The sequence below is a fragment of the Culex pipiens genome, chromosome 1, assembly GCF_016801865.2.
Source record: "Culex pipiens pallens isolate TS chromosome 1, TS_CPP_V2, whole genome shotgun sequence".
NCBI classification, from domain to species: Eukaryota; Metazoa; Arthropoda; class Insecta; order Diptera; family Culicidae; genus Culex; species Culex pipiens.
The window spans coordinates 85,754,089-85,766,588 of NC_068937.1; the positions used below are offsets into that span (position 1 = coordinate 85,754,089).

Sequence of the window (12,500 nt, forward strand, 5' to 3'; positions counted from 1 at the left end):
CCGGCACGTTCCGGTTCGCCTCGTACTTGTCAGCCACAACTCCGTCACCTCGCTTCCAACGACTCCACTTGCAGGTGACCGGTGTGCGACCAGTGGGGAGCATCGTCACAGAACAATTTTTATTGCACCCCAACGAATCAATCACCTCGTCCGGTTTCGTCCTCTCAGCAATCGTTTGCGTGATGTTGTCGATGTAACTCGTAGCAAACAAGGCGAATCCGCATCCACGGCCCGGTTCTGCATCCGCACCAGCTGTTCCGGATTCTTCTTCTTCTCGATCATTCGGCTCAGTTTCAGGTTCTTCGTCCAAACGGCCAAATTCTTCTTCAGCGGGATCACCACCAGGTTCATCGGCATCGGCAGCAATCGGACGCACCAAATGCTGCTGCTTTCTTTCCAGCCCGACTTCAACCCGTTCACCGGCTTCGTACCCGACATCTTTCCGACTGGGTACAACCCAAGTTCCACACGGTGTTTGTTTACCTGCACCGCACGTGTCGCAAACGATCGTTTTCTTGCACTTTCTGCCAACGATCTGCTTCGGGGTTGACACCATGTAACATTCAGCGAGAGCAATCAAATTATGCTCTTTTTGTGCACGATCGCACAACAACAACTTTTCAGGATCGAAAGTACGAAAATCCATCTCGTACAAACTGTTCCGACGAGCACCACACACGATCGGCTCGTTTCCACGGTAAATCTGAGCTTTTCCGCTGTCAAACACAACTCGCATTCCGGCCTTTTCGATCCGCACAACAGACAGCAGATTGTGCCGCAGGTGCGGCGTAAACAAAACGTTCTTCACGGTGCACTCAATCGATCGTCCATTCACAAACGCCGTCATCTTCACAGTACCGCAGTGCTCCGCAACAACAGACTGGCCATTCTTGGCCACGGCGATCTCGATCGGCTCCGACAGTCGGCGCAGGTCCGTAAACAGCTGTTTATCCCGCGCCAGGTGATCGAACGCTCCCGAGTCCAGGAACCACTTCACTTGCCGCTGCTTTTTCTGCGGCTCAGCACCGCGCACACCAACAAAACAAACACTGTTGCGCTCGCTCGAGCCAGCAACATTCGCACTCTCACTATGTTGTTTCTTCTTCGCTGGGCAGTCGACACTTTTGTGGCCTTCCTTCTTGCACGAAAAACAGCGCAACTTCTTCTGCTGTCTCGCGCCGTAAAATGCAGCCATCTCGCTCTCTCGTTCGCCCATGCCTTGCTGCTTTGTTTCCTCGTCCAGCAGCCGGCATTTCACGAACTCCATTGTGAGGTTATCCTCCGCCATGGTTTCAATGGAGGTCACAACCGCCGGAAACGCCGTCCCCAAGCTCAGCAGCAGATGGCAAACTGCATCCAGCTCCTCCATCACAGCACCGGTTCCACGGAACTCCCGGACCAGCCGGTCGAAACGCAGAAAATGATCCGCCAGCCGTCCGCTTTCGAACCGCATGCCAACAATCTGGCGTTTCAGGTGCATGCTCTTCCGCTGGAACACATCCTGCAGCGTACACCAGATTTGCTTCGGCGAGACCTTGTCGTGCACGTATTCCAGGTGCGAGTCGTGGATCCGCTCGATCAGGAGACGCCTGCACTTCCGCCGCCGCTTGAGCTCCAGCTCCCGTCGATTCTGCTTCGCCGTCTGGGCCGCCGGGGCATCTTCCGGCTTCACGACGATCTCAGGGATCTCGCCCACGTCACTCTCCACGCAGTCCCAGAGTTCATACTCCTCTAGGAGTACCCGAACTCTCAGCTTCCAGGACGCGTAATTTGTACCGTCGAACAACGCGACATGGTACCGGTCTTCACGGACTGCTCCCTCCGACATCGCGAAAACTTGCAACTTGCGAAAAACTACCCGGACTTGAAACGACCTGGGCCCATAACCTCAAGAGGTTTCGGATGGCTTACAGGAGGAACGACGAAAACGCGTGCGTACAGTCAAAGCGGTTGAAAAAGACTTTTTATTCATATAAACAGACTGTGACAGCTGGAAGAGCACGTCACTCATGTCGAGCGCAGTAGCGCAACTAAAAGAGGGGGCAGTGGTTGTTATCTCAACATAACTGGCCTTGCGTTTGCTGCTTGCTGTTTTTGCATACATATATGGGACATTTACCTTACGTTAGTTTTGTTTTCACTTTTCTTTTTTCCTGTTGTGCTATGCTATATAATTAAAATATTAGCTCTAAAAAAAACAAATTCTTCGCTCAACAGCACTACCTTGGCGTTCTCGCGCTAACGTTTTCATAACTTTTAAGATATGAAATTGCGATTGTCCACGTGGTTTGTGGATGGTCCCTTTGTAATTCGAAGCATAACATAATTTTGCTTCTCCGTCAACATACAATTTTGCATCATCTTCAAGAAAGTTAAGCTAATTGAAACGTTCGGTTTACCCGCTTTCGGCAAATCCACTTTTTAGTTTCATCGATTAAAAAAGTTGAAATTTCTCACCCTTCTCAATGCAATAATTGAAAAAAAACCTTATTATCTTAGCCTGAAAGCTAAACGAAGCCAAACGATACCAACAATACAATGCCCTTCTGTACAGGAAAAAATCCCAGCAAAAATCAGTTGAACCTCGATTTGCGGTGTGGGTGCTGCTACTGCTGCTGGTTTTGAAATTTCAATAATTTAATTGACCTTGATGTTATTTCTTCGCTTTTCATTCCAAATAGTGGTTTTCCATTTCACTGGCTGTGATGGCGATGCCTGTGGTCGGCCGCCGCGGTTATTTTGTTTGTCGGTTTCGTTTCGGATCGCGGCGCGGGTGGCTCGAGCTTCCGCGCAACTTCTCTTGTTGCTCTTGTGAACCAAAACGCGATGATGCAGTGTGCGAAAAGAAGTGTTGCGAGAAAAGCCTGGGAGCTGATGGGGGAAGACCTCCCAGCCACAGACGGTCAAACTCTGGAAGTCCGAAAACCACAAAATCGACGGACGGAGCGATTTTATATGCGATTTCGATCAAGCGGAATTACACAAAAATTAAAATTGGAGCACGACGAAGCCACAGTAACTTTGCATCGCATCGGAGTGGTCGAAGTTGTGCTTTCAGGTGCTAAAAATTTTCATTTCTTTCGAGGTTTTCCATTGCCGGATGAAGCTGGATATGTTGTCGAGATCGAGCAATCGGCTCCCTGCAAAACAACAAACAGGCATTACTGCAATACATTGTGCGTTGACTGGGGTTGAATGATTTTTAATAGTTCCATAATGTGTGCTAACCAGGTCTACTGGAGCCGAAAGTGGCCCAGTCTCGCGAGGAAACGAAGTATGATATATGGACCAGAAAAAAATGAGATCTCTTCCGTTTGGCTCTTTTCCGATCGAGTGGTGGCTGCCTCTTGGGAAGCAAAAGTGTGACGAACCCACAATTTTCATCAATATTAATTTGTTGATAATACTTAGAACACGCCAAACGAATAAAACATGTCAGATAGTTTTTTAACGGAATAGTAAAAATTATGTAAATTTGATGGTGTATTTAACCAAAAAAATTCCCATCTTTTTTATGGGACAGATTTCTCAAATTTTAGAGTGCCTTTGCAGAGTTCCAGAACGCTAAAGACTTTGATATTGTACATACCGTCATCTGGGGTGAATCGGGACACATAGGCCAATTTGGGACAGCTGTTTTAGCCTTGTAGTGCAGTTTGGATATTTGTGATTGGTTTTGAATAGAGCAGCAACAAAAATAGTTAATTTCTAAACTTCGCCTCAGATGATGATACTTAATTTAGCACAAGAAGTTGGAATCTACGTTAATGATGTTGGAATGAATCAGAAAAATGGCAGAAGTGCTCAAATATGTTTTTTCTCATATGAAATCGCATAGAAAATGCTGTTCTCTTACGCAGCTCGAGTCCGTCCAGCTCATTTATGTTCAGTTTACCCATACAATTCAGCGCTGTAATGGAAGGCAAAAAGTAAAATTTGAGCCACCCTTATGGGCTGTGCAAGAGGTTGTGGGAAATGTCACCCTTTTCGGTTTACGAGATTAACCCCACCAGAAAAAAAGCGCTGTCACAAATATATTCGCAAAGCTATTGTGGAAATGTGCGCACACAATCCGCACGTTCTAATTTCGGCTAGGAAATTAAATTATACGGTTTGAGCCGAGCAAATTAATATGTTCAGTTACAGATGCAAAATTTGATCGAATTGATTGTGAACAACGAATCAACCAACCGCCAGCCAGTCGGGATTTTGCGATAGAAGCGTGAACTTTGATTGCCCGCGAAACGCGAAACCGGGAAATTTTAAGCTAAACAAAGCCTGCCGGTGGCGGCGTGGTTGACGACGGCTAATTTCGACTGCTTTCTCATTTGCGTAGAGATCAAAGTGTGCGAAGTTGGAGCAGAATGGTAATTTATGGCCGTTTAATTATGTGCATAGTTTGAGAGCGGAATTTGATATTTTGAAAGAAATCTTGAGTTTTTTTTGATAAGGTCCTATAAACAAATGTAAACATTGAGTGTATCCCGCTTACTCCGATGGACTTTGACATAAGGTGTGAAAGGGATACACTCACTGTTTACATTTGTTTATAGGACCTTATCAAAAAAAAGTCAAGAAATGTCAGTTTCCATTAAACGAATTATATGACAGTTAAGTTCCGGATGTATCGTGATCACGTTTCAACTGAATTTTAAACATAACAGCTAATAAATCACCGATCACGGTGAAATGAACTCCAACTGAAATCTGTGTAAATGTAATCGTAAAGTTTTTTTTTTTTTTCAAATAAATACTTTTCATTGGTATTCATTTGGTTTCTGTAAATATCAGGGTCGTTGACCGGAATATTTAACAAGATACTTCCCTACAAAACAATATGGATAGGAATGACCTTTTAAGCGAAACGTTAGAGATTTAGTAACCGTTTGCCATTATTGACAAAGAACTTTGTCCTAAGGGCTCTATTCTGGTGAGGCGAAAAATGTCGCGCGTTACGAAAATGTTGCATGCTTGGTACTGGGGAAGAGGTCTGCGACGCAACAAGGCACTGTTGCGTGGAATTTTCCACACAGTTGAAACAAAAAGCGAATGGTGAGGTTTGGGATAACCGGCACAAAAAGGCGGGGCATCCGTCACCATTTCGAGCCAATATAGGGGGAGAGGGGGTAATATGCACCCCCTAAGGGAAAACTGTGATTTCTCAACCATAACAGCATTACTGTGGAAGAATTTTGTTCGATGTTCTAAAACAACTATTATTCTTCGTCATCCATGTGAAAAAAGTCTTAGAAAACCTCAAAATTGTTCGAAAATTGAGGTTTTGCAGCGCGACTGCGTTTCAAATGTAGGTGGCACCAAAATGAGGTTACTTGCCTAAAATCGTATGCCTTTCTGCCGATCAAAGAACAAAATCGATTATTTCTCATGATTCCCTGCATCAATCTTAATGAAACTGGTTGCAAAAGACGAGAAAATTTTTTTGCTTTAAAATAATGAACATCAATTTTTGGGCGCGCAAAAATTTGTGAACTTTTTCTTTAAAAAACATGTTTTGGAACACGAAAAAATGAGTTTCCCGATATATACCAATGAAATAAATAGTTATATAGTTGATAACAAGTGTGTTAACGTATATTCAACAATTTTTATTGATTTTTGACAGACTTTCTTGCCAAATAGTTCAAATTACTATCTTTTACTAAATTTACAATTTTCTCATAGAAAAATCAAACAAATATTGGAAAGTTATTGAGGTTTTGCAGCGCGACTGCGTTTCAAATGTAGGTGGCGCCAAAATGAGGTTACTTGCCTAAAGTCGTATGCCTTTCTGTCGATTAAAGAACAAAATCGCTTATTTCTCATGATTCCCTGCATCAATCTTCATGAAACTAGTTGCAAAAGACGAGAAAAATTTTTTGCTTTAAAATAATGAACATCAACTTTTGGGCGCGCAACAATTTGTGACCTTTTTCTTTAAAAAACATGTTTTGGAACACGAAAAAATGAGTTTCCCCGTATATATCAATGAAATAAACCGTTATATAGTTGATAACAGATGTGTTAACGTATATTCAACAATTTGTATTGATTTTTGACAGACTTTCTTGCCAAATAGTCCAAATTACTATCTTTTTCTAAATCTACAGTTTTCTCATAGAAAAATCAAACAAATATTGGAAAGTTATACACCAAATTGTTGGAAATAATTTTTCTCATCCGAATCCGGCATAAGTTTTATAAAAATGTTGATTAGGAAGGAAAAAACACATTTTTTCTAAAAATCATAGGTTTACGCTATTTGTTCATAGGTGGCGACACGCGTCCTTAGCTTTGCTGCAAATTCTCTATACACCAAACTGTTGAAAATAATTTTTCTCATCCGAATCCGGCATAAGTTTTGTAAAAATGTTGTATCTGAAGGAAAAAACACATTTTTTCAAAAAATCATAGGTTTACGCTATTTGTTCATAGGTGGCGACATGTGTCTTTTAGCTTTGCTGCAAATTCTCTATATCAAATTTCCAAAAACATTTTTGATTGATTTCAAACAACCATGCGGGGCAATATGCACCACAACATTGGGGCAAAATGCACTACAACAACGGGGCAAAATGCACGACAACATGGGGCAAAATGCACCGGGTAAAAGCAGTTTTCACTAGTCACCACTAGATGTCACCACTGTTTTTACAAAGGAGCTTCACAGCGGTGCATTTTGCCCCGACCACGCTTTTTGCAGAAAATTTAATTAAAAATTCATTTTTTGATTTTTTAGACTCATCTATCTAAAGAATAATGAAGATTATGGCAAATACTATATACCTCAACACTTACATTATCCATAAATGCTTTTATATTGTCCAAAAATCACAATGAAAGTTCAATGAAAATTAGATGAAAACACAACATTTTAAAGTTTTGCAAATAACTTAAGCTGTTTTTATACTACGATGCTCAAATTTTACAAGCATGGTTGAGCAATGTTAAGCTTCCAATTTCTATGATTTTTTCCCGGAAAATTCTTCCAAATACCGAGAAAAGCAAGGGGTGCATTTTGCCCCGGGGGTGCATATTACCCCCTCTCCCCCTAAACCCCGCTCGATCAGCCCAAGAAAATCATTCTATCGCTGGACGCCGAGAAGTGAACAACAACCTGGAAGCAGATGGCCTGGAGGCCCAGAAGCAGTTGGCCGAAAAGCAGCTGGCCTGGAGCAGCCCAAGCGGAGGCAGGCCAGCCGGAATATTCTGGCCACAAGACACGGAGTGGCCAGAACCCTCAGGGGTGTTCCGATGGAAGGCCATACGAGACTGGGCAATATGGGTATCAAACTTCTTGGATTTTGATACTGGTGATGAAAATGGCCATTTTGACAGTATTGGCCACAACCTGGAGTGCCGGTGCCCTCAGGGAGGTTGTCCCGGGAGGACATTTACCGAACCATACGATTTTGGGCAATATGGGTATCAAAATTCTTGGTTTTTAGTACTCGTAATTAGAATGGCCATTTTAAAAGTATTGGCCACAACCTTGAGTGGCCGGTGCCCTCAGGGAGGTTGTCCCGGGAGGACATTTACCGAACCATACAATTTTGGGCAATATAGGTATCAAAATTCTTGGTTTTCTGGAACTGGTAATTAAAATGGCCATTTTGACAGTATTGGCCACAACCTGGAGTGGCCAGTGCCCTCAGGGAGGTTGTCCCGGGGAGAACTTTATCAAACCATACGGTTTTGGGCAATATGGGTATCAAACTTCTTGGTTTTTGGTACTGGTAATTAGAATGGCCATTTTGATAGTATTGGCCACAACCTGGAGTGCCGGTGTCCTCAGGGAGGTTGTCCCGGGAGGACATTTACCGAACCATACGATTTTGGGCAATATGGGTATCAAAATTCTTGGTTTTCTGAAACTGGTAATTAAAATGGCCATTTTGACAGTATTGGCCACAACCTGGAGTGGCCGGTGCCCTCAGGGAGGTACTCCTTGGAGGACATTTACCGAACCATACGATTTTGGGCAATATGGGTATCAAACTTCTTGGTTTTCTGATACTGGTAATTAAAATGGCCATTTAAAAAGTATTGGCCACAACCTGGAGTGGCCGGTGCCCTCAGGTAGGTACTCCCGAGTGGACATTTACCGAACCGTACGATTTTGGACAATATGGGTATCAAAATTCATGTTTTTCGATACTGGTTATGAAAATGGCCATTTTGACAGTATTGGCCGCAACCTCATAAGTTGGCAAACTGCGATCGTTTGACGTTTGATTGTTAATATTCGTTCTATTTTTTTAAATGGAAATTGTTTGGGGGAAAATATTTCAATTAATTTAAACGCCAAGCGTCAAAAGCTATAAAAATGCATCAAAAGCAGTGCATGAATCATTTAAAACAATAACTCTTTCGTGAATTTTTCGTTGGCCCTGAATAGCGCCGTTTTGTTGCATTGCAGCAGAAGTTGATTCTTGTGGCCATCTTCTCGAGCGTCCATCCAAGTAGGCCTTGTTTTTCTCCTTCGACGTCATTTTGGCAGCAATTTCACGCACATGCTGGCGTGTTTCTTCTTCTCGGAGCTCGCTCTTGATTTCCTCCAGTCGTTGTTTTTTCCGCTGCTGCTGCTACGATGTTGTCGGTTCGAACGATGACGATGGAATGAAAATCGTTGGCAAAAATGCTGCCTTTACGACTTCCCATCCCCACCAGTGCATTAAAAAAGCGAATGACGTAGGAATGGGATAACCGGCGCAAAGGGGCGGGGCATCCGTCTCCATTCTAAGCCAATATAAGCCCGCTCGGTCAAACCTGGGAAATCAATCTATCGTTGGACGCCGAGGAGTAAACAACAAACTGGACCGGGAATCAGATGACCTGGAGGCCCAAAAGCAGTTGGCCGAAAAGCAGCTAGCCTGGAGCTAGGAGTAGACCAAGCGGAGGCAGGCCAGCCGGAATTATTGAGAGCCACTGGAATATTCTGGCCCCAAGACCCGGAAGTGCAAAATTTTCTGGAAAAAAAAGTCGCAAAAGTTTTTGAAATTGTTGAAAATTTAAAAAGTGGTTTCGGTAGCGCAAAAGCACACAACTCCAAAGCAGCAAATTTATGTTTTGCTGCTACGTTCGCTTCCGGGTATGAAGACCGTTAGGCTTCGAGACAAAAGCCCCCGTTACGGTAGCGAGAGAAAACCGGAGCTAAGTTTCGGTAGCTCTTAGGCGAACTCGTCGCCCCGAGACTAGGTAGCGCGGCCCTGATAAGGCTGCCTACCGAAAAGGGAGGATCGCGAATGGCAAGAAGATTGGAGATCCGGAACAAACGGCAGAAGCCCATTAAAAAGCAGATCACCGATTGGCGACTCGGTTCTTGGAACTGCAGGTCTCTAAACTTTCTGGGTTTCGAATTCGCTTTGGCGAAAGAGTTGCAACCTCGCAACTTCGATGTTGTGGCACTGCAGGAGGTGTGCTTGGAGGAGGAGCAGGTGCTCGACTGGCCAGGTCGGCAGACCGATTCCCGGTTTTTTCTGAGCGGCGGCAAGGACAAGAAGCTGGGTACCGGCTTTATTGTGCGGGGCAAGATGCAGGATCGCGTGTTCGGCTTCACGGCGATCAGCGAGCGGATGTGCAAGTTGAGGATAAGAGGCCGTTTCTTCAACTATAGCATCATCAACGTGCACTGCCCCCACGAGGAAAAGTCCGATGATGAAAAGGAAGCATTTTACGCGACGCTGGAGGAGGTGTATGACGGCTGTCCGCGGCAGGATGTGAAACTCATCATTGGGGACATGAACGCTCGGTTCGGAAGGGAGGAAATGTTTCGGCCGACTATAGGCCCAGAAAGCCTGCACTCGGTCACGAATGACAACGGCCAACGCTGCATCGACTTTGCAGCCTCCCGGGGAATGGTGGTCAGGAGCACCTACTTTCCTCGCAAGGACATCCACAAAGCCACCTGGACATCACCTGACCAACGGACGAAAACGCAAATCGACCACGTCCTGATCGACGGCCGATTCTTCTCGGACGTAACGCACGTGCGCACCTTTCGCGGTGCGAATATTGACTCGGACCACTACCTAGTTGGAGTTGACATGCGCTCAAAGCTGTCGACGGTGTTTAACCAACGCCGAAGCCGGCGGGCCCCTCCGTTCAATACCGCATGTCTGCAGAGCGGAGATGTGGCCCACAGTTACGCGCAGCAGCTGGAAGCGAATCTGCCAGGTGAGGAGGAACTTGGCGCAGCCTCGCTCGAAGATGGTTGGAGTCGCATACGCTCAGCCATCGGCAGTGCAGCGGAAGCCACACTGGGTAGTGCGATCCGAGTCAGCCGAAACGATTGGTACGACGACGAGTGCCAACGGATTACCGCCGAGAAGAAGGCAGCTTACGACAGGAAGCTGCACAAGACGACGAGAGGGAACGTGGAACGATACAGGCAGGCTCGGAATCGGCAGGTCGCGGTCTTCAAGCTCAAGAAGCGCCAGCAGGAAGACCGGGATTGCGCAGAAATGGAGCAGCTATTCCGAGCTAACGAGTCGCGGAAGTTCTACGAGAAGGTGAACCGGTCCCGCAAAGGCTTCGTGCCGCGAGCCGATGTATGCAGGGACAACGAGGGAAACTTGATCGTGAACAAAAGCGAGGTGTTGGACAGGTGGAAGCAGTACTTCAACGAGCACCTCAACGGCGATGAAGCGAACGGAGACGGCGATGGAGTCAACCTTGGAGCACCCGCAGCTGATGAACAGTTCCCAGCACCTGATCTGGAGACGGTGAAGAGGGAGATCAGGAAGCTGAAGAACAACAGAGCTGCCGGCAAGGATCGGTTACCCGGTGAGCTCTTCAAATATGGAGGAGAGAAACTGGCGAGGGCGCTTCACTGTGTGATCTCCAAGATCTGGGAGGAGGAGAAGCTACCGGAGGAATGGATGGATGGCGTCGTGTGCCCCATCTACAAAAAGGGCGATAAGCTGGACTGCGGCAACTACCGCGGCATCACGCTTATTAATGCGGCCTACAAAATCCTCTCCCAGATCCTCTGCCGTCAGCTGTCACCCCATGCAAGGAGGTTCGTGGGGCCTTACCAAGCGGGCTTCACTGGCGCGCGCGCCACCACGGACCAAATATTTTGTCTCCGACAGATCCTCGAGAAATGTCGTGAGTACAACGTGCCCACACATCACATCTTCATCGATTTCAAGGCGGCCTATGATACAGTCGACCGCGAGCAGCTATGGCAGATTATGCACGAGAACGGGTTTCCGGATAAACTGACTCGGCTGATCAAGGCTACCTTGGATGGTGTGATGTGTCACGTGCGTGTTTCGGGGGATTTAGCGGAACCCTTTGGATCACGCCGAGGGCTGCGGCAAGGTGATGGCTTATCCTGTGCGCTTTTTAACATCGTTCTTGAGGGCATCATTCGAAGGGCGGGCATCGAAACGAGTGGCACGATCATGAACAAGTCCTACCAGCTGCTTGCTTTTGCCGATGACATCGACATTGTGGCAAGAAACCTGGAGACGGTGATGGACGTCTACACCCGACTGAAGGTACAAGCAAGACGTGTAGGACTTGGCATGAATACGACGAAGACGAAGTACATGAGAGGAAGGGGTTCGAAGGATGTCGGCCCCCCAAGCCTCACCCCTCTAACTGTGGATGGTGATGAGTTGGAGGAGGTGAGCGAGTTCGTGTACTTGGGATCGCTGGTAACCGCCGACAACGACACCAGCAAAGAGATCCGGACTCGTATTTTTGCTGGGAATCGTGCCTACTTCGGATTACGGAAGACCCTCACATCGGATCGAGTGCAACGCCGCACGAAGCTGACGATGTACAAAACACTGATTAGACCGGTAGTCCTCTATGGCCACGAGACCTGGACGATGCGGCAGGAGGACGAACGTGCCCTTGGAGTTTTCGAACGGAAGGTGCTACGAACGATCTACGGTGGAGTGCAGGTGTCTGACGGAGTGTGGCGAAGACGCATGAACCACGAACTGCACGCGTTTCTTGAAGAACCGACCATCGCTACCCAGGCGAAGATCGGGAGGCTCAGGTGGGCCGGCCATGTCGCCCGAATGGACGAAAGCCAGCCTGTCAGACTGCTTTTTGACCGCGCTGAACCAGCTGGCGGAACAGGCAGGAGAGCAGGGAAACCGCGCGCACGGTGGGGAGATCAAGTGAATGGTGACATCCGGAAGATCTGTAACCTGGGAAATTGGAGAGTAGCAGCACAAGACCGAGAAAGATGGAAGCGTCTTCTTGCTACAGCACGCGTACCTGGTGCGCTATGCTGATTGGTATGGTATGTAGACCCGGAAAGGTCAGATCCCTCCGGGTTGTTCCGATGGAAGGCCATACGAGACTGGACAATATGGGTATCAATCTTCTGGCATTTTGATACTGGTGATGAAAATGGCCATGACAGTATTGGCCACAGCCTAGAGTGGCCGGTGCCCTCAGGGAGGTTGTCCCAGGTGGACATTTAACGAACTAAACGATTTTGGGCAATATGGGTATCAAAATTCATGATTTTCAATGCTGGT

General features: G+C 46.6%; 2 protein-coding genes across 3 annotated transcripts in view; both read left to right on the forward strand.

Annotated features, from left to right (window-relative positions):
• Window positions 1-12,500, forward strand: part of LOC120425491 (uncharacterized) — an 83,929-nt gene that overhangs the window by 25,544 nt on the left and 45,885 nt on the right. The window lies entirely within an intron of this gene.
• LOC120425496 (uncharacterized) lies at window positions 9,243-9,919 on the forward strand. The gene is made up of 2 exons (XM_039590045.1): window positions 9,243-9,748; window positions 9,844-9,919. The coding sequence occupies exons 1-2, from the start codon at window positions 9,243-9,245 to the stop codon at window positions 9,917-9,919; spliced, it is 582 nt and encodes a 193-aa protein (XP_039445979.1).